This window comes from Micrasema longulum, unplaced genomic scaffold (assembly GCF_059751315.1).
Source record: "Micrasema longulum isolate JH-2025_06_02 unplaced genomic scaffold, ASM5975131v1 h1tg000294l, whole genome shotgun sequence".
In the NCBI taxonomy this organism is placed as follows: domain Eukaryota; kingdom Metazoa; phylum Arthropoda; class Insecta; order Trichoptera; family Brachycentridae; genus Micrasema; species Micrasema longulum.
The window spans coordinates 22,785-47,212 of record NW_028277498.1 but is presented as its reverse complement, the minus strand read 5'-3'; the positions used below and the strand labels follow the sequence as shown (position 1 = coordinate 47,212).

General features: G+C 30.4%; 2 protein-coding genes across 2 annotated transcripts in view; one reads left to right on the top strand and one right to left on the bottom strand.

Annotated features, from left to right (window-relative positions):
- Syn (synapsin) overlaps positions 1 to 24,428 on the bottom strand; it is a 147,863-nt gene that overhangs the window by 105,644 nt on the left and 17,791 nt on the right. The window lies entirely within an intron of this gene.
- Positions 1 to 24,428, top strand: part of Timp (Tissue inhibitor of metalloproteases) — an 87,395-nt gene that overhangs the window by 56,092 nt on the left and 6,875 nt on the right. The window contains exons 2-3 of the mRNA XM_088224541.1: positions 22,142 to 22,290; positions 22,886 to 22,971. Coding sequence (XP_088080667.1) covers positions 22,167 to 22,290; positions 22,886 to 22,971 — 210 coding nt within the window. The 5' untranslated portion in view covers positions 22,142 to 22,166. The remainder of the gene's footprint in view (positions 1 to 22,141; positions 22,291 to 22,885; positions 22,972 to 24,428) is intronic.

Genomic DNA, 24,428 nt, shown 5'->3' with positions numbered 1-24,428 from the left:
GAAAATTGGGTACTAGGCATTTTTTCTACTAAGCAATCTACATATTTACGTGATTAAAAAATCCAAAAATTAATGGCGAACATCAAAAACGATATCTTATGGAAATGTATTAATAGAAAAGACATACCCATTAATATCGTCTACGTAATAAAACATATTATATTGATATGTATATATGTACATTTACATGCTTACTTTATATAAAATTGTAATCCGATAATACTAATAAACAACGATTAGCAGCTATTTTATTGTTGATAAGCTTTTTATAATGACCCAAGTTTATATTTTATGATAAAAAACCTACTATATGTTATTAAGTTGTTTTTACTTCTTCAATGACTTGAAAACTTTACCAAATTATTAAAAGGGAGATTTTTAATATAATGGCACCTATACAAGTTTCTCTGTATTCAGGTGAATGGAGAATACAGTTCGGTGTGTGAAATAAAACCAGAACCCTGGACAAGTTTAGTGTTTTCGACTCGATGACTAACTACTCTTAGGTAAAAATCCTGAAAGAGAAAATCGAACAAAGATAAGTCCACCTCGTAGTGTAGTGGTTGACGACATTGCCTACGATTCTAGAAGACCCGCCTTCGATTCCTGTCAGGATGGACGAGTAATATTGGTTTCAAAGCTTGTTTAAACTGCAATATTTCTTTATTCCTAGACTAGCACCTAAAGCGTAGCGACTGATCACCTTACCTTCAGGTAATGATTATTGAAACATGCTGAATTTGGTCAAATAATGCAGATACAGTTTTAAATAATATAATTAACCATTTTACAATTTTTATGCACTTTAGCTATCTAATTAATTTATAGTATTATAGATGAAACCATAGTGCATTGGCACTGTATTTTTAATAACCACAATTTGCTTTGAAGTTCCATCTCGAAATCTCGAAACAATGCACATTTTACCATAACATATTTTTATTGCGTGGCTTAAGTGCCGAGCGTTTTTCGGCGCGGGCCAGGGATCCGCGCGCGTTTTAAGGTCTGACCATTTGGTTTGCGGGGCCGATTCAGTTTGATCTTGACGCGCGTGACACGAAGTTTTGTGCTACTTGTGTAGATTTGCAAACAAGCAGTGTTGTATAGTATATAAAGTACACAATAAGAAGAATGTCAACCGTAAGAAATTTGACTCCATACGAAGACAAATAGCCATCAGGTCATGCAACGTATACATCATAATTTCCCCGGTATCAGCTCTGATTTGAGTGAATTTCCTGATTTTAAGAAGTTTTTGATTAGCCCACTACGAGCGTTGAATATTCCTCCAGATCCCAACGGTTAAATACAAAATAATAGCTTACATGAAATCAGAAAAAACCACTTTAATAAAATATAAACCATGTACATAATAAGCTAAGTAAATAATAAATGCCACTCTCCTTTAAAAAATCGAACCCATATTCTTTGTTTTTTTCAAACTGGTTTGACTTCTCCGCATACCGCGTGGAAAAACGCGCGCGGCTCCTGCGCGCGGGCCTCCGGCCCGCGCCGTATCGCAAACGCAAACGATAGCCGCCACTATAGCTATGCACTTATTGTTTTATGTTGATTTGTCATTTAGATAAATAAATACAAAATAAAATCAAACGAAGTACCAAACTGAACAAGTTGTTATTTTTTGTATCTCAATAAATTAAACATGGGCTCATAGCTTATTCCTTAAATAAGGCACTGATTTAAAAATATAACGACTGTTTATTGATATTATTAATCAAACTACTTTTATAACTAAGTTGGCGTAGGTTGAAGTTATTTAGATGTACATGTTTTACGATACAATTAAAAATCTTAACTAGTATTCGCCCATTTACATTAAAGATTGTCGTGAATTATTGAAACGAAATAGTTACGTTTCATGTTGACATTTTAGCATATACACATTGTGCTATTAACTATAAGTATTTAGTATTTATATTTTAATTTTAGAATAAATAAAACAAAATCATAGACTATGTTCCGTATCTACCAAAAATTTCGTTTGATCAGTCTCGAGTTTCACGAATCAATGAACTTGTGTTTTTGGAGTAATTCTTTACACGAATTTGGCCTTAGAAGTTAAAAATATTACAAAGTTTTTAAAAATATAATAATAATAATGATTCAACAACCACCAGTAAAGTTAACCTGACTATAGAAATGACTTATTATGAGATAAGTGGTTAAGTTTGTGGCATGTATGAAATATGACTCATATTTTAAATTAATTTACACACAGACAAGTATTTCAAATATTTATAACATTATCTTTACGCTTTCTGTATTGTTTGATAACGGACCGGTATTTGTTATACTTCGGCATCAGTAAGAAATTTCAGAGAAAACAATGAACTAATTTAAGCCCATGTTTGGGTCACTACAATTTATATAACGAAAAAGCGATATAATTCGTTGTTTCTTCAGATTTTAATTCTAATGAAACTACGACGCACGCAACAAAAAACGCAATATTTTGTAATTTTTTACAAATATGTAGGAGGATCACGAAAATGTAAATCGCGATTGGTCCCGTGTTCAAAGCGAATGACTGATCCAATATTGCACAATTAATTTTCTTGGATATCGTTAGTCACGTCGAAAAGGAGTATAATCGACAAGTGGCATAATTCACGGACCAACTTTGAAATGCACTCTCCTATACCCAGGATACATAGGTATGGAAATGAATTAGAACAATAATTCGATTTCTTCAATTCAAATTCTGTTTATGAATTAAAACGAATTCTCACTCGTTATTTTTTAGAAAAATAATGGATTTATTTTTAAATATATTATTAAATTTAACTTCGTTTCCTGGAAAACGTGATTTTTTATTTATTTATTAAACATGTTAGACATAATTTTAAATTGTACATTGGTGGATTTATTGCCAAATGGCAACTTCTTCCAACCAACTGATGATGATGATTTCAATAAATAGAGGTATTTTTTAGTAATTTAACTTTTTTTTCTTTCTTTTATTGCTCAAAAAACTTTTTGTTTTTAAGTACTAATGTTGTATTCATTTTTTTATTATTTTATAGATTATTCTAGTTATTTTCAACTTTAATGTGTTATATTTATATTTAGTACATAAGATTTTCTCATGGTCATTGCTATCTTTATTTAGAAATGTTATGTTTCTTTTTAACTTTTTTTATTATAAGTTTACTAAATTGTTTAGTTCTAAGTATTCTTTTATTTCATACTATGATTATTGTGCACTGCTGTAAGTATTTCTGAAAATTATTATTTTTTCGTAAAAGGTTCTTTGAACCGTTGATGTATAAATAAATAAATAAATGATCCAGAAAAACTTACTATCTATGCGCCCGTGAAAATTTCAGAAATTTGATCCAGTCTATAATTATTGAAAATTTTTTATTACTTTATAAATTCTTATGAGTGATTTATTATTTATTACTTATTTCTTATTCTTCGTGCCTATATAAATATTTATAAGATTGTTTTAGACTATCTTGCACTCATTTACATATTAAAGAGTTTATTTTACTATCGTTAAGTTAGATTGGGTTAGGTTAGAAATGCGATCTGCTACGGTTTTTAGTTTACTGCCTTATTTATAAATTTTATTTATTACATACCCATGCCCACGGATTGGTTTATATAAAATCAGCTAGAATTTTTTAGTCAATAACTGATTTAATAAAAGTTAGTTATTAAAAAATGCTTATATCCTCTTTAAAACAATGTGAGTATTAGTATACCACATTATTTATATCTGATACATATTTAGATAAGTTTAATTTGTAGCTTATTGTTTTGCCCATAGTAAAATCATAAATCCGTTTAATTGTCTTTTGTCTATTGTACGAAGGTATCGAATAAGCTTTATTGAAATATTACCTAATTTCAAATATTTAATTTTATCAACGGCAAGTAAAGACTAAGAAATTTCAAAATAAATTATCAACCTACCCGTTCAAGTGTTGTGCACAGAAAACCCTAAATTTATGAATCCTAGTATATATACTAAAATCACTCGTCTATAGTATGTCCCACTTTCGTACTGTTGATTTAAAAAAAAAACTTACGTCGCACTTCTTGTATGTAATTGCTGGTCATTTAAAAAAGTATTTTGAGTACCTATATGCTTATTTAGCTAAACAACTAAAGCCAAAAAATAATAACGTTTTAAAAATTATACTCAGCATATAATTTACCTTTAGTTTTTATGTATTTTAAACAATTAACATTGGTTTTTTGGTGACATCAAATTTTATTAAGCAATCGTTGTTGCGTCAAATAATATATTATTCTGAAGTTCTCTCTGCTAAATTTAAATATATTGTATGTATATTTAAATTATGATCATTTACACTAAATGGTGCATAGTGCATTGGTATAATAACCAGTTTATCGTACGTAGATCATTTTATGTTCCCTGTCAGACCCCCAGAATACCTTTTTATCTCAATATTATTACATACCTTCGCGTCGTTGCGCCGGCAATATCGGTTAAGTGAATTTTTAAAAGGAATTTTTAACTTCTTAATTTTATTTCAACCAAATTCACTTAATTATATTTTTATGATAAAGTAACGTATTTTTTCTTTTCGTTATCAATTTATATATTTTTTTAAATCGTCATCAAAAAGTACATTGTTTAAATTATTTCCTTAATGTATATTAAAACAGATGCTGCCGGCGCCCGGCGCATCGACCATGCGCAGTTTGTACGCAGTGAACGCATTAACTACTATACCGCAAAACGGGAAAAACACGATTAGAATAAAATAATGACTGATATGACCTGACATTTTGATGTCGCTGAAACAGGAATTGCCATTTAAAATACCATCAATGTCACAGTGAATAAAGCTGATATTATCGCAGTACATCACCCCCGACTATTTGAACAAGGTATTTAGGTAATAAATACTCGTAATGCGATAGTTTTGACATTCGTTATTCTGATAGTACAAACATATGTAATGTTAAAGTTCGACCAGCTGCAGTCCACCTGCTTAATCGTCCTCATTTGAATGATCGCCTTTTATGATTGGGTTGTAAGAGTAGGCGATAACTTTTAGTCAGAAAGGGTATTCAAAAGTACAGAAAAATATTTTTTACCTACTTTTAAATGCATCTTTAAACGAAAACTTAGCCGCCATAAAATTAACTCAGTTCGAACGAAGGGTAGTTTGACAACGTGTTTAGAATTTTCGTTTTCTAGTCTGTAGTAGAAGTATCAATCGCATTGTTTTATTTCTGCACCCGGGTAGGTATTTAAAGTATTCGGGGGGTGCGTTTTATTTGTCACTTGCACATATCGAATTCCGTAAATAAATCCATGGGCCCCGATTACAATGGGAAGTTAACAGAGTTATCTTAGACCTTCTCTAAAGAAAAATCGATATTTGTGTACGAAAATGAGTTTATTTGCATGAACAGTTAAAGTATATTTATCGGTTACCTATAATTGAACATGTTTAGAAGAAAAAAATACATGCATATTCTGCTTTTCATACAGAAAACTTCATTTCACTTTGTTGATAAAATTTAAGATAAATGTTAACTACATATATATATATATATATATATATATATATATATATATATATATATATATGTATTTATATAAATATATATTTTCATACATATTTAAATGTGTACATATAAATATATATTTTAATTTATAAATATATATTATTTTAAATGTGCAACTGTGTGACCAATATTCAAAAGTAGATTTGTTTTCAACAATACGCATTACATTTACATTTTAAGTAATATTATAAGTTGTAAATGATTAGTTACTTTATGTTACGTATAATTTTAATGGAACAAACTTACACTTACAATAACAATATTATGTGGAAGCCTTTAATTAGACTTAATGATGTGTTTTTATAATATAATTGTATCTTATTAATTTATAAATGTCTTTTGGCTTTCCAATAAAATAAAATAATTTAAAATTTATATATAATACAATAAGTATAATAATAATTATTATTATAATAAAAATATGCAAATAGTTTTATTCTACTTTAATTTATAAATTTTTGAAAAAAAAAGGGGAATAAAACTGAATACGTATTTTTATTACTATGATTAAAAATGCAGCTCCACCGAAAATTGTCAGTAGACAACCTCAATATAATACTGATGTAATAACTTATATTTACATACAAGTTATTAATTTAAAAAATACTTGGTACACTTCCACTTATTTACTTTGACCAATTAGCGCTTTCACCCTCTAATGGGCGTTCTTCAGACTGGTGAATTTTATACAGTGTATATTATTAAATGTACCTACACCTAAGATAATATTTAGTTTTATATAAATTATCCTTACACTGTATAATATTCACCAGTCTGAAGATGCCCATTAGAGGGTAAAAGCGCTAATTGGTCAAAGTAAATAAGTGGAAGTGTACCAAGTATTTTTTAAAATTAATAACTTATATGTAAATATAAGTCATTACATCATTACAATGGAATTCCATCAAGAATTTTCAATAAATAATTTAAATGAAATCAATATAATACAATAATTTACAGTGGGTAATAGAAACGCACACCAGTATGTGATATATATTAAAGTAAAATAAACAGACTGGAAAACTAAGATAGTTTTGATTTTGTTAGTAAAATTTAATCACGGATCAAGGAGTTTGAAACCTCGTATAAACTGAAGTTAACGTTGTCATTAAAACTTTACAAACGTGTAGAGATGATCGAGTGTTGACATGAATAATTTTACTCTAACGATTAAGCAAGCGATCGCGTGCTAGATTTTACATAGATAATTACCATGTCGAAAACTAAACAATAAAAACGGTAAACCGCCTATAAAAAGCAATATGTTATAAAACGTGATCATTAAGTGAGCAGCCTTTAAACACTTAAAAAACAGTGCGAGGCTTAAAATGTTTTAGTAGTTTAATTTTTCTTTTATCCACACCTGTTGGCGCCCAAGAAATCTCAGCATATTTAAGGTCGAATGTTTTTGATTTAGTTTTTTGGAATTTTCGCATAAATGTTTCTTAGGGTCCTAGAAGTATCCCTTCCAAAGTCCCCACCCCTCGGGCGTCCACTTCTCTCCCTCTTCCACGACACCAGACCATTTCCTTAACCTAGTTTCTTTCACCTGCAAGAAAATTTGTAGCAATAGGTGTGAATGTGTATCTGCCAGGCTTGAATGCAGCTTGATGTGTGGACATTGACATAGGTCATCATCTTGTATGAATGTATATTACGTTGGAGATGACGATGGTGATTCTGTGAAATAATGTTTTCTTGGTAAATTAAATTAATAAATTACTTAAAAAGTACTTAAAAAATGTTTAATTGTCAACGGTTATCCCCGATCACTAGACTACGCAGTTTTTATCAGGTCACGGTAAATTTAATTACAAATTATTTGTTTTCAATATTGTTGATTTCTCCTCGTAAAATCTTCTGAACACATTTTGTGGTCTTATCTCTTTTCCCCTCTCTATGATTACCGAATGGAGCTTCTCGCTACTATCCGTGGCCCTGTTATAGGTCCTGTCGGATACACAAATCTGGTGGCTTCTAAAAAGAATTTCAAAAAAAGTTTTGTAATTATTTCGGCGAATCAATCATGTCCGATCAATTTAATCCCAGTCAATGAAGAATTCACTTTCCTCTTTCCTCAATCCAATGAAGTGCATTTTATTTACTTCTGGATTACCTTCTTTCAGCAGAAAGATGGTAAGGCTACCAGATTACAGAGAACTCCTTCGAGAAATTTGTCTCGTTCGGCAACGAGTATTTTTTTCGTGTATGTGGGCACCGCAAAGGAGACTTATGTCCTTGGATGCGGTGTGTGGTATGTGGTGGGCAAGCTGTCAACAGATTATTTCCATTGAGGTCCCAATTGTCAGTAGGTACACATCTCGTAAAAGTGAATCAAATGGAATATATGTTATAATATGTATTATATCGGTTAACATTAGGCCCATTAGTGAGGTCCTATGTTGTGAAGTCGTGCGGGATACCATAAAAAAAGTAAAATTTGTATTTCGGCCCCAACAGCTACAGTACTGATTATCCAGAGGTAACAGCGTAGCATGTCTTGTGATGCCGGACGCTGCGAGCTGAGCCAAGTCTCCTACGATAATGTTTTAGGTCTTATTTTGTAGGTAAATGTATCAGAATTATTTTTGTCTTAAATTTCTTTATCACAGTTTCTGTAGTTAATTGAGAACAAATGATTATTGATAAATGATTATAAATAAAAAAACTTTAAAACATATTTCAAGAAACCAAGATCAATGAATTCTCTCAAAATCAAATACGAATTATTTTGCTGATAATTTAATGATAATAATTTTTGCCCTCGAAAATTTTCTTTTAGCTCTAACCTATTTTTGTAAAATAAAAAAAACATGCACAATGACACATTTAGGAATGGAAGGGGGAGCGGACACCTGAGGGGTGGGGACTTTGGAGGGGAGGGTTCTAAGGAAAACTTATGGTAGAAATCAAAAATGATAAACAAAAAATCAAAATTGATGTGGATGCATAAGTTTCCTGTACTTTATCGCCAAAAAACACTGCAATTAGGATTCCAAATGGAGAGTTAGAAAATCTTATTACCTACGCAGAATAAACAATCATGCGGCTAGGAAAGCATATGAAATATTCCAGATATAAATAATGAATAATGTAAATTTCTCCGTCGAAGATTCTATTTAGGATTAGGGAGCAAATGGATCAAATTAGAAAAGCATTCGAAATTTTAATTATACTTATTCTTGAAAAATATATGTTCATTGACATTTACCTTTAAATTGGCTTAAAAGGAAGTGGAAACGAAGTATTAAATACAAGTTAAGTAGTCAACACGTCATAGCGTCACTCAGAGAACCGGATTTAAATTGAATTAAAACGGCGTGGAACGAAAGCGCATCATTCCTGTCATATGAAATTTGCAAATTAACATTTTCGTATTATTGTTGACAGGAAACTTTTATATTGTGACCTTCACCGGAGCGCCAGTTTTATTTAACGTTTTAACACGCAATTGTTGCAAATCAAACTTTGCAAGCTAACTTACATTTATTAAAATTTTCAAAACACCGAACATTCTAGCTTACTTGAGTTTGTGAAATTTTCGAGTCACTCAGCTTTCAATCTAACTTAAATTTTACGAAGTTTCATTTCATTCTAACTTTTCGAATGAGATTTGTGTAGTAATCGCGATGCACAAAAGTCATAGCGATGAAAGTACTAAACTAAAGCTCCGCAAACTAGGCTCCGTTTATTTGTGTCCTAGCTTTTTTGTTGTTTAATTAAAAGTCTAGTAAAAATTCAAGTAATAAAAAACTGTCAATTTATAAAAAAATCATAAACACAACCTCGGTTTTTTTATAGTTGGACATTAAATTACCCATACAAAAGTGTTTTTTCATCCAAAACTGTTTTTAATTCAGGTTTATTTTTATAATACGGTTGAAAAATCCAATTATAATTATTATTTTCATGCCGTCTTTCCGTTCTAGAGAGAGAGAGATTACATTAAAAGCTGTGCCTGTGGGGTATCGCAATAATAATTGCCCAACGAAAATACGATTATGTGTCGAAAGCCCGAACTTCAATTAACTTAATCTTTCGACGATTGCGCCAAGTTATAATACATGTATTTTTACAATATGGTGATATATTTCTCGTTTAATTTAACTCGATACATATTTTATAACTGAAGTTATTTAAATGTAGCAAATCCGGTTTAAATTATTGGTTATTAAAAAGTCAGAGTACAAAAAATATTGTAAATGCCGTAGCACGGAAAAAAAAAAGAGTGCAGTTAAATAAAACAACTTAATATTTTTTTCTCCGTTTCACTGAAAAAAAAAAAATTTGATGTAAGCAAATAATCTTTTAAATAGACAATCAAATTGTGTTTTTATTAACATAATAAATTTGTATACTTAGTATAGGCAAGTAGAAGATACATTAGAAATAAATATTTCATTTTAATGCAATGAAAGGATATATTTATCATTAAAACCAGTTATAAAAATAATAAACCAATATGAATCTTGTTACTATTATTATTATTGGAAGAATGACTTGAGAGGTGCCACTGTTTTGTAGCAACAATTCACGGACAGTGTATACTTGTAATGCCGTATTAAATAGACTTCATGAACTCGGCAATAGTTATTCCCACGTATCTGATGTATTTAGTGTAGTGTATTGTTCCTATAGAACAAACCTATTGAACTTTTTCAAAGATGGTGAATGGTAATTATATTTATTTATTCATGCATCTCATAATAAATACGGTTTTTTGTTCACTTTGCCCATCTGTATGAAACAGTACTTATGATTTTCTTGTTGTATTACTATAGAATGTTTTATTATTTAAACTTTCTACTTAATATTCTGTATTTTAGCTTAATTTTTCAAATATAAATCTTGTATAATTTTAGTATAAGGTAATTTATGTTTAAAAAAAAAAAAATCTAAGATAAATATGTTAGTATTATAAATGTATGTAAAATACAGATTAAAAATTAATAAAAAATAGGGCTAGAAATACACATTTTATTATTTTTAAAGAAAATAAATTAGTCGAAATGTAAATTGATGACACTGCGTGGGTGACATAGGTGGGATACATTATATATACTTAATTAGTGATAAAACATTTATGAATAAAAAAATTAAATTATTTAATAAAATTAAAAAAAAAATAATGGGGCTAGTCGAATATTCTGCATGTACATTATTTATAATTTCTCGTGATGATGATAATATGTTCCACGTTTCCATTTGTGCGATTAAAATTTAACCGGTTTCACATTGTTTTCCGAGCCATCATTATTCAATCTGAATGGCCATCGATCACAAGCTTCGGACAAGATGTCATCGATCAAAATCTTCGTGATTTCCTAAGGGGATAAAGAAATGCTAAGAACGAGGCTGAAGGCGGACTTTATAACTCATGACTACCAAGAAATATTATAAACATTCAAAATAAGATACTCCCAATAAAAACAGAACAAATTTAATTGATAAAAAAACAATTGTGAAAAATGCACGAAAAACAATTAAAATCTCTTTTTTAAGTAATGCAAGTTTAATCTCGTTTATTTTTTTACTTATTACTAATCACGCTTAAGTTTTTCTGAACTTTACATAAACTGATGTATTTACAACCTTTTATTTTTATACTTTATCCCTACATACTTGTGTCTTCTGTATTGTTATAATGGCCGGTGTCCCCTTGAAAACGGAGACGTTACAAATTTATCAATTTTTTTCGCGATTAATGGAAAAAACCTTTGTAATACGTTATCTAAGCAATTTCAAAAGCCTTTTATTCCTATCCCCATTTGATATAAAATATCCATTTAAAAGACAGTGCTCATTTAATTTACATATCCATATTATTAAAAAAAAAAAGAACTACAAAAAATGCTGAGGATTGTTATCACCATTATCACTTCTGATTAGTCTGTTCCACTTCAGTCTGTCCTCAGCCCGACGAACTGACTCATCAAATTTTATCCCCGTAGCCACCTTTATTTGGTCAGTCCATCTATATGGGATTCTACCCCGGCTTCTCCTACCTTCAACTTGGCCAGACATTATTAAGTTTTCTAGATTGTCTGGCTCACGTCTAGAAATATGTCCAAAGAAAGACAGTATCCTTCTCAAACACGCCACTGATAGACGAGTTGTAATGTAGAGCTTTTCCAGTATCGATGAATTTGTCCTTCTGGCTGTCCAGGCCTTCTCCAACACCACATCTCGAATGCATCGATCCTCTTCCTCTCGTATGCACGCATTGTCCACGTTTAAGCCCCATATAGGAAGATTACCAGGACTTCCATCAACCGCTTTTTTGTGTTTATCGATATACCTCGATCTCGCCAAGTCTTCTCCAAACGGCTCATTGCTTCTTTGGCCATTTGAATCCTGCGACCAATCTCAGGCCTGCAACTGCCGTTGTTGGAGATAAGCGAGCCGAGGTACACAAAGTCATCTATCAGCTCAAATACATTTATTTCAATATAAATAAGATTATAGTTTGACATTATACCATTATTCATTATATTTAATTTTACAAGGTAATCCAACAATGACACATTTCTCAAAAAACATGCAATTTTTAGATATTCGCAGAAAATTCCGCGTGCCTGTATAATATCTTTATACTCATAGATAGATTTAGGTACATTTGTTTGTCTTTTTAATAAATAAAAAAAAATCGTTTACAAAATAAGCTGCTCGCGTTTATTTATAGAATGTTGTTAATAAAGGTTTATTCCTAATAATATATAATACTATAGTATTCGAAGGTAATAAAAAATTAAATTGATTTAAAATACGCTTGATCCATTTAATCGTAAAAACGCTTTAAATTGTTCGTTGGGACGCATATAATATTTAATTTATCTAGATTTATATTATATGCTGGTAAATGGAAAGCAATTTCAAAGTTAAGTCGGAGCAATCATAAATCGTGGCTTATCGCTGCCTTATCCGACTTCATTAATACTTATCATCATTTTGGGGATGAAGGCATATTATGGCGGCCTCCTTTAGCTGGTAGTTCACAAAAGAACCAGTCCCGTGACAGAGATGCAGTCAAATTGGACAAAAGATTAACAAATGCACAAAGGTCGATCGAGAGTAGTTCTCCTAGCAGATACAAACAATGAGAAACTCATCAAGACTTTTAGAAAGCGAGAAGGTACGTTGTATTATATTATTTACCGTCACAATTACAACATAGAACCAATAAAGGATAGGAGAATAATATAGAAGTACATAATTAGTTAATAAACTATTTTTGTTTAATTTAATGCTTTGTTCCTTTTGTATTCAAACCTATTTTACTAAGAATAACGAAATAGATTTATCTTATATATATATATATATAATTTCTCTGTACGTGTGATGCCACTGAACTCCTCCTTAACGGCTTAACCGATTTACGTGTGGTTTTCAGAGAAATATAGATCTTCGCGCTGCGCGTGTTCGTAGATATTAAAATCTTCAATCTGTAACATTTGTGAAAAAGAAGTAAGGAGCATAAATGTTTAAATCAGTGATCTACCAGAGTTGCATTCGAGGAGAATGCATTTACAAGAAAATGGAAGTATTGTTCTTCGTGCATAAAAAAAAGTTTGTTTTTTAATGTTTACAAAAAGCATTTGTTTTTTGTGTATCAGAATATTTCCTTAAATTCCTTATAATTTCTTTCCATTTGTTTATTTTAACTGAGTTTTTGGTAATACTAAAATAATATTAAATTCAATACATTAAAAAAAATCATATTCCTACATAAGTACACCCCTCTGTTGATGAGAAGACCGGAGTTTGACGTTTGCAAAAAGAATGCCATATTTGAAAAAATATTTATTTTATGTTTTGGAATTCAACCATAAACAAGTACCTACTTAAATGAAATATTTTAATATAAACAATTTTCAGTTTTCGAATTCAATCACAAACAAGAGCCTAGGTTCCTACTTATCAATGAAAAGTCTCTTTCCAAACTAATAGCAGGCAAGCCAACGTTCGGGCAGGACAACGTCTGTCGGGTCCGCTAGTATCATATAAATAAGGTTGCCTCTTTAATGATAAAGTCGGTTGTCTTACTCATAGTGGATCCGGGTTCGATTTCCGGTGAAATCACAAAACTAAAACATTTCGTTTTAAAACTCTGGTATTTCTGGCTCTAATTCACAACTGTAATAATTAGTCCTTTACGACTACTGCAGGTAGTGAAAAAAAAAACTAGTAATAAAAATACTCATATGTTTTTCTCTCTAAATTATTAAATTAAAAAAACACTTATATTAAAATATACTTACCGTTGATATTTATTTTTAATAATGGTTAAAGTGACAAATATGATATCAATTTCTTATGTGGCATATTTTAAAACCAATAAATATAATAAGTATCTTATATAAGGTAAATATGAAATAATTTGATAAAACAAGATGCATACGAATATGCTTATTTGGAAATTAAATAACCTCAATGTTTGTTTTCATTTATGAAGATAAAAAAAAATAACTTTGCCTAGGAATAAAAAAAAACATCAATATCTTTTGATGGATTAAAATAATTTGGCAATATCTTTGGCAAGTCTTCGCATCCATCAATATACTCGTTTATCAAGATCATGAACGTGTATAATCTTACGTTATAATTATTATTGCTTCTTTTCTTAACCTGTTGTGTCTACAATTTAATTTTAAGAGTTGCTTTTGAATTCCAAGAATCATGCAACAAATTGTACATACCTATTTAAGGAAAATATGTTTAAAATAATTGGAGAACACAAAATGATTTACGCTTTCAGCTTTAAACCTTTAAATCAAAATAAAATGTATGTTTATAAATTACTATACACATTTTTTTTAATAAACCCGTGGCATTCAATTTATAAGTTTTCAATATTTAGACAATGTAGGTAGATATAATGTACAAGTTGACGTTTCGCAAGTAAAGGCTATTAATGACATAACTGTTCATATCAAAACAAAAAATTATATATTACAGGCATTCCTGTCCAGTCATACTAAAAAAGACCATTATAAAATTGACAAATTGACGGGTGATTTTAGTTATAGGTACTATCTCTTCTCAAACATATGATAACCGTTTAATTTACGTTTGTGCTGTGTAACAATACTCAAATGAATAATAATGGAAGTAACGCCTTACACTCGAACACTGCTTGAGAATTGTGGAAATTTACTTTAAACCAGAGTTTAGTTCACCAAACGTATAGAGCTCTTCGTTAAACAATATTTTAACTGCCTGACAAGTTTAGCGACAGAATTATTTTCAGAAATGGTACTGTTAATTGGCCCCCTGAATTGTATTATTTGACGCCATCGGATTATTTCGTATTCGGCAACATTAGTTCCATGGTCTATGGAAACAAACGAATAACTATTAAAGAATTAGTACCCCATTTGACACACAAACTAGCCCCACCAATTGCATATGTGACTGCTAGTCCCGGAGGACATTTGTAGAATATAATTTCCAAAAAAAGAAATGTGTATTTTCATTGGTTCGACTACAATGAAATTTGTTTCAAGATTTAAAAACATTAATTAGGACCTTAATATAATTAGATGCATATGTTTTGTTGCGAAATTGGTGAGGAGTGAGAAAATATTTACGTCAAATGAACAAAAAAAAATTTAGTTGTTTTAATTTTTTTAAATTTAGCCCAATTATAAAACAAAAAGACTTGTTATTAGTTAGTTGCTTTGTATTGTGTATTGTTATTTTTATAACTTTAAACATTGATATCTGATCAAATAAACCTATTCCTTCAGTAAGTATTTAAATGGGCCAATTTGCAAAGAACTGATGTTTTGTGATGATGCTAATTATTTGTGCACATTATAACGTCATGTTTCGCTCTTTTGTCAAATGTATTTTAACTAAGTGCAGTTCAATTGCACTTCAATATGCAATATACACAGTTTAGCGCAATGGACCATTGCATTCGCTCGGATATTATTATCTCTGTGTCAGAATCATAAAGCGAATGTATTTGTATCTGTGATCACAGAGATGCCCCAGATGCGAATTCGCAAGGTCCTTTATGACACAGTAAGGTTAATAAAAAAATATTATTTAAACCACTCATATCTATACATTTATTTGATATTGATTTTAATTCCGTAATAAAGTGTTGTTATTTACCTCATAACTATAAAATTTAGAATGAAGATACCAACAGTTGAAATATTTTCATTTAAATGGGTATACTATTCATAGGTCTTTAAAATATATTTGAAATAAAAAGAAGTCTAAAAATTTAAAAATACTTTCAGGAGTTGCCTAGTAAAAAAAAATCGGTGCTTCTGCGCTTAGTTACAAAAATTCATAATCAGTTGAATTTTTAAGTATACAATTTATCAATGCTTGAAAATTAAAAAAACACAATTATTCATTAAAGCACAGTCCATGTCCATGCGCACCTGCTTTTTATGTGATAGTTTATCTATTAATATTACTGTCACTCGTTCTCCACAACCAGAAAAGACGAGGGACCACATTTTTTCGTTAATGATTATTAAACTAAATAAAAATATGTCCAATTAAATAAATTAACCGAAAATAAAGATAAATATGTAAATTATGTATTTGTGAGATTGTATTTTCCCGTTGAAAGTGTTCAGAAGAAAAGGTTGAAAAAACTCATAAACTCTTGAGTAAAAAAAACCACTAATTTTATCGGTCCTACGGGCCTCAGTCAATTAACTTGGGGTCCTCGGTTGTTTAGAATCTCGAGCATCTTGAAATCTCACCTCTTTTGGCCTCACAATTTTTTTTTTCTGTTCAGAGAAATCTAAATATTATAAACTAGAATCTCTCCCTCAGAATAATGCTATATATACTATGCTATACAGATTCCAAAAAAATATATATTGTTTTAAAATGGGGAAGCAATCACTAGCAAGGCAGTTTAGATGTATCAACAATAAAAACCAAAAAATATATATGTGTACTTTTACTACTTATCAAAGCTATTGTAGATTTAACTAACTGTAAATTGTTGTAATAAATGTGTAACCGTAGATAAAAACATAAATTTACACAAAACGTTCTATTAGTAAGCGATTAACATTTTTTTTTTTTCAATTTGAAAATTAATTTATAAACCCTTACGGATTATTACATTCATTTTACAAAAAAATTATTTAAACATTTTTCATTCATACTCTGTTGTTCAAAATAATATTTTTTACATTTTTAGTTCTTCGTCTACAATTACATTAGTGACTAATTTATGGATAAATTTTAATGATTTTAGTTGAAAGAGTTCAGTTATATTTAATTGCTTAGTTTGTTTAAAAAGTTCTCTAGTTGCAGTTAGATAGGGAAGGTCATATACTAACTTAAATATTTTATTTTGTTGTCTTTGTAGTCTGTTAATGTTATTTTGATATCCTGCTCCCCATAGAAGTTGCGTATAACATATTTTAGTTTTTACATAGGCTTCATACATAAGAATTTTTTCCGTTTTTGGAACAAATTTTTGATTTTTAAAAAAAGTCTCGATAATGTCGCCACTTTGCTAATTATTGTTGATATGAATTATCCATGTCAATTGTCTGTCTATTGTTAGTCCTATGTATTTAACATGTTCAATTTCAGTAAGTCGTTCATTATTTATGTAAGCATCTACTTTATGACATTTTTTTCTAGATTCAAAATGGATAATATTGCATTTTTTTCATTAAGTGTACGTAAGTTTGTGTTTTTCCATTTAGTCAACATAGTTAGGTCTTTGTTTATGTCATTGTTTGTTAATACGTCTGTTTGATTTTTATAGAATAGTCCAATGTCGTTGGCATACATAAAAAATTTTCCCTTGAAATTGTACAGTGACAAATCGAAAATGTATAAAATATATAATATTGGGCCCAAAATAGATCCTTGGGGTACCCCAACATTTACTGTTTGCAAAAAGTAAAAAAAGTATGATTTTAATAGTTTACATTCTTGAAATTGTACTCCTATGTCGTGTAATTTTTTTATCATGGTCTCAACATGAACCGTATCGAAAGCTTTTTAAAAATCTAAGATTACTCCTGTGATTGGGATCCCAGTATCCATGTTGGTTCCAATTAAAATTATTAAATTTACTAGGGCTGTTCCGGTTCCTTTTTTTTCCTAAAAGCCATATTTATTGTAAGTTAGTATATTAAGATTTTTAACATGATCCATTAATCTCTTATGAATTAACAGTGAAGAATCTGTAATTTAAAATACTAAGTCAGCTGTCGCCGACTATTACATGCAAGTAAATTTGGCCCTTTGGGTTCCATATAATCAGCCCTGCGAGCCTAAATGAGTTTGTTCCAAAGATCTTAGCTAATTAGGATCTCGAATGCGCTGTATAAGTTATCCATAATACGAAAATAACATATTTATTAATCATTTCGTAAAGCGCCTTTGAGGGATTATATTACAAACATGGTACTACAAACGTTATCCAAAAATAGCGTGGATGCTCGAACTAGAGAGAGATAATTATTTTTATGCTGAAATAGAGTCAATGTTAAATATTTCTAGTCTACAAAAACGTAGAACTAATATTGACTCTATATATATGTTCGGCATACTAAATGGTATAATCGATGTTCCATCATTACTGGGACAAGTAAAATTCAATATTCCGACTCGTAGATTGAGAAACAATGAAGTACTGTTCATCGATTAGCATAGAACAAACTATGGCCTAAATTCTCCAATGACCCGCCTTTGTCGTATTGTTAACTCAAGACAAGATCTGGACTTTTTTGGTCTAAGTTTACAACGATTTAAACGAGCACTAAATAAATAGTCCAGATCTTGTCTCGATGTCCCTTATGGTTGTCAATGCTTCTTTTTTTTAAAAAATATATTTTGAACTATTCTTTTATTGTAATATTTAAACCTTATAAATTGTATACATAGACAATGTCCGTTAATAAATAAATAAATCCATAATATTGAAATAAGATACGTAGACCAAGTATAAAATTATGCTCAGGCATAGTGATAAAATAAGGATGGTATAGTAAATTCTTAAACCTCGCATAATGGTATACTCGATATTAATCTAAATATTGTGTGCTCAGTGTGACAATGTATTGGATGAGATAATTTTTGCTCCCTGTAAATAAATATATATAATGTAAATGCCGTACTGAATAATCTGATGGGTGTCGAAATTGCTATCGCTATATAAGACAAAATGTAATTAAACTAATTACAATTAGTCATTATTAGATAATGGAATGCTAATAACAACGAGTTATTAGAGTCAGTGTGCATAACAAATTTATCACAGTGTCATTTTCTTGAAACTTACATCAGCTTCTAACGCCCTACAGATTACAGACGGACCTTAGGAATAACATTTGACCATATTAGGTAAGAGGCACTACCCACAAGCCCTTTTTTCGAACATGTCACCTCCGGAATACTACGAATGATACACAATAATGGTATGATGCGCTCTGCATCACACAAAGACAAAAAACGGACCTTCCAACGCCTACGTTTAAAACATAAACATATCCAAATATAATTATAAAGCAAAGCGCGCTAAGAATACATATAATTCTACAGAATATGACGAGGACGTGTAGTGCATAATATTTATTTTCGATTTTTTTTTTTTGATTTTGAATATTTGTTTTATGTCAGTTAAAAATAAAATTAATGTTCGAAAAAATATTTTGGTAAAATTCTGGCTTGTTTGGTTTTATAACGCGCTTATCATTTATATTTGGTTGAAATTATTTAATTCAATTCAAATTCCTTGCAAAAAAAAAACAAAATGAAAAAAGTTGTAATATTGGTATTATCTATATTTAAAGCACTAATTTTGTAATCAAGCTAATCTTAGTTCAAACCTCGCTTTATCACAGCTTGCTTCTCTCTTTTTAAGACGATTTTTTTTAAAATGACCATCAATTTAAATATTACGTACCTAAATCGTAAGAGCAGAGATATTCATCAAAAGAAATGTTGGAAAATAGATAATTAATGCACTAATTACATTCATTAATCAATTACTATAAATCCTACCACTTACTAATTGATAATTGAATCCAATCAGTGCATTTTTGGAACCGGTGATTGTCGCATGCCTTAACTTCTTATATCTTATTATTTATTTATTTATAAATTTATTGCAAAAAAAAAGTATACGTACTTAATAACAGGGAATCTATGTAAACCAATTAATGTAAAATGAAAACGGAGTGTTCTCTGTTTAGGATAGTCTCCATCTAACATGGTACAACCTGTTCTAAGATGGAGATAAGTTTTGCTAAATTATGTACAATGTGGTGATGATGGCAGTAACGGTGTATTTTACATATAACCCAGGCAAGTTAAGCATATTTTAGGCCTAACATAGAAATATAAAAAAATCTTCGATATTTGGCATAAATGTTTCTTAGGACTATAAAAGTATCTCCTTCAAAGTCCTCTCCCCTTGGGTGTCCGCTCTCCCTCTCCTCCCATAAATGTGTCGCTGTCCATGTTTTTTTTATTTACCAAACAACCAGCTAGAGCTACAAGAAAATTGTCAACGGCAAAAGTTATACTACAAAATATTACTTATTTTATTTTGATAAGACGCACAAGTTCTAAAATATGACAACTTTAACTTCTTGTATTTATATGGTAATGTAGTAAGTCTCCTGACAAAAATACGGGTGCGTCTTAAAAGCTGTAGACCTCAAAAAGTCGGTAGGTTGTTGTAAAAATACACGATTTTCATTATGATTGTTGATTTTAAAATATGTAAAGCAGTGAGGTTAGTAATCCGTTACATTTTGACTTAACGAAAAAGACGAAATATGAATAGCTCGACATTAATTCATTATTTGCATTATAAGTTTTAATGACTTAAGTCGATTTTCAAAATGCCTTTTCAATAATTTGATTTTTGAAGCAAAAACCCGTTACGAGAGTGTGTATGTGAGATATGTGAGAACGTTAACCACGCCCGAATCTAAAATTTTCGGTTGTTAAATACCTACAATCGTCAATTTAATGTTTTATTTTAGGTAAATCTTCGGGTTTCGTTTGAAGTCAATCGTTTCTCAAAACTAGCTTCATACATGACGACGCCAAGTGACGAGAAAGTGGTTTTATGGTTACCTAATATCTCAAAAAGGGAGCAATCAATTAGTGTTGGGTAATTAATTTATTCTGCTTAAAATTCAGGTTTATATAAATGTGCCAACTTAACATAAGTGTTTATCAACCAGATAAATGTTTCATTAGTCAGGAAATTAATTATGATAAAATAAAATTGGCAACGAGCTGAATAAAAAATATACTAATATATTTGATCGGTGATGCTTTAAATTTAATCCTCCTAGTTTAAGGATTCTAAAAAAAAACTTGATTAATAAATCCAACTGTCGTATAATAAAATCGAATTCATTGCTAACGAGGCTTTTATAAAAATATATGATATGAATACTTTTTTATATTTTGAGCATTATTGTGGAATATTTTTTTATTATTCATTTTGTTTTTAGTTTTTATACGCGGTTTGTTTGCATTATGTTTGTTATTTTTTAACGCAAAATGAGGATACCTGCGATGAGGCTGATGCATACTATCTATCTACTACTAATAATACTAATTTTTTTAAATTATAAAAAGGTTCAAGCGAAAATTTAACAAAAATTAATTCAATGATTAAATACTCGCAGCTTATATCGCAAGATTCGGAAGTATCGTTAGGATTGCCACAGGTCTATGTTGATAATCATTATCCGTACCAAATAGTGTGCAGGGCACTGAACTAGTATTTAAATAGCTGTGTATCAGCGATCAGTCTCGCACTTCAGACGAGTCTAGGGAAAATAAAATATTATAGTGAAAAATACATGTATAGAAATAATTATTTCACGTCTACCTTACCAGAGGTGATATTCCAAAAGCTCTCCCGGCCGTAGAAAAAGCTTTTAAATACAAAATACGCGAGATAAAAGTGTTGTCTACAGCCGCGAGAGTGGTTCAGAACAGCACCTCAGGAACCAGAAGACCACGTATCAGACTTAACATACGTCTGTTTATTTTATTAAGATTTTTTCCTGAGAGAAGTAATCGAGTCGAAAATACTTGCCCCGGATTGTAGTTCTATTTCACATATAGAACTGTATTTTGGTTGTAACACTTCTATAAAATGATCGCTGAAGAACTAAAGATTTTTCCTTCTTTATCGTCACGCTCAATGCTAAGAGTCGCGATTGTCGGAGATATCAAGCACTAGGTACATGATACGACACCATTTCTCTCGATCCTGAACAAGTTAAGGACGATGATTAATAAGGAATCCGTTATTTTTTTAATCGATAAGTCCACTTTGAAGAACTTCCTTTTGCTCGTTCATCCTAAACGAACTAATATATCCCCGTTATTACTAGATTTTCAAGACTCTCCTCGTTCTTCCATGAGTTATGTCCGAAATAGGATTAAATCACTTTTCTACATGTCGCGTTGTGGAAAATCTTTCGCTTATTGATAGTTCTTGGAGGAAGGAGACGTTTGTGCTTTTTGCAGTCCACTGAATGGGTAGCATTCGGTTTGCTCAAATATCATCACACTACATTAAAATTGTTGTCTTTTTTAGGTTTTGAGCACCGGCACCGTTGACGATGTCTGCCATGAAGTGGTGGTGGATAGCAGTGACACTACTAGCCACCGTCACGTGGAGAGTGACGGACGCTTGCTCCTGTATGATGCACCACCCACAGACGCACTTTTGCCAATCAGACTTCGGTACGTTATTTGCCGCCATTGTACACGACTATTATTTTTATCAGATTCACAATGTCTTGTTTTTGCTCGTGTGCTTCTCAGGATGCATAAGCGAATATCTTTAAGATACATAATTCACTTGGTTCAATAATATGAACGCAGTAAAAAAAATGACTTCGAAACTGCTATAAAAACGTTTGTGGAATGTAAGAATAATTGCAATTTCTTATTAAATTTATAAAACTGCGGTAAGTTATAAAGTCTACTCTGCTAAAACTAACTATCTATAAACTTGATGGATGTAAATGTTCGATTCCTTAATGCATCTCATGAAATATTAAAATTGATTAATTTCCACTGTATTTATTAGTTAGTACTTGAAACCGATTTTTTAAAATTGAATATGGTGAGTTTACATTTTCAAAGTGCAATGCCCGAATGATTATTAAATATCATTGCTTAAAATGTTCTAAATATTCATGTCCTCATTAATAATAAATTATTTCAGTTTTTTTTGGTAAAATATTCCCTAACGCTGGGAAAAAATATAAAAATATAATCTAAATTTATACGATGAACACAAAACCAGGTTTTTAACATAATGTTTTTTTTTCAGCCGTTGTCGCGACAGTAAGAAGACTTATGAAATCCAATGTAGCTTACGAAGATGTTTATAAATTAAAGATCAGGAAGGAATTCAAGGTGAGTTTATTATTTTTCCTTCACTAAATATACCAGTTGTTTTTGTTTTAAATATGCGTGGATTCAGCTTTTTAACGAGTATGTATTTTTTATTTAAGTTAAACACGTTGCCTTCTATATTTAATCTGTTGTATCTTTAAAAACAGGCCTTTGCAGTGGAAAATACAAATATGAGATAAGGGCTTAAATATTTTTGTGGCTTGGGTGTCTACTCTGTCCACGAGTGTATTTCAGTTAAGCCAATTTCCAACTTTGTTCTTCAGACGTCAACTATCCCCTGAGACTATGTGTCCTTGTCCTGAGCAACTGTAAACATATTTTTTGCTGTTCTAATCCCCTTCCAGTCTCGTATGTTCCGGAGCCAAGAGATCTGCTTTATGTTCATACCTCGTTGACCCTATATTTCGATTTTTTAAAACTCAGCACCGCAGTTCGCATTTCTTTCCTCTAACCACCCGAGTAGGACACCTTCCAGACATAAATCAGCGACTGTCTATCTGCTCTCGCTCTTTGGAGCTTGATCTTGGAAGTCCACAATTCAAATCCGTACAAGAACATTGATCAACCATACCATTTAACCATTATTACATTATGTTTCATAATAAGTACTGTAACCTTGACATATGCGATAACTGCGAAAAAATGAAAACTGAAAAGTCGATAAAATATTTGGGAGTAACGTTAGACTGTCAACTCAAATGGACTGATCATATTGAAAAAATTGTTAACAAATTGAGATATTTGACCCATATTTTCAAACGTTTGACTAGTTATGTTCATCCGAACACTAGCAAAATGATTTATCATACTCTTGAGCAGTCTTATCTTTCTTATGAAATAATTGAATGGGGAGGAGCCTATAATAATCATATTAAACCTTTAGAAACCGTACACAAACTAATTATTAAAATTAAACTTACAAAAATTCATTTTTTTCCTCCAACCAACTATTTCAGGAGGCTGAACTTTTGAAGCTACTAGAAATCTTTTGCCAGCAATATCTCAAATATGTTTTTATGCGCCAACATTTATTTAAAAAAAAAAAAATATCTTGTCAAAGATGCCTCATTGTAAATCCAGACTCGGGCAAAGACGCTCACTTTTCATAGCCCCAAAACTGTTAAATGCATTTCATATGGACAGTATGATAGATATGAATTAATAAAATATCTATAGATAAAAAAAATTGTTGAAATTATAGATAAAAAAAGCAAATTTATTTACCTTATTTTTTTAATGAAAAGAATATACTTTAACCATAATTTTCTCATTTTCAGTGACAAAAAAATTGTGTTCTAATATCACCACTCATTTTTTAATTTATTGATATCTATTGTATTCTTCCCGTGGCCTTTATTTCAATTAAAATAAAATGTATACCCACACACATGCCATGCTTTTGTGGGAATTTTTTTGTGTATTTGTAACTATTGTTATGCAAAAAACAAATAACAGTA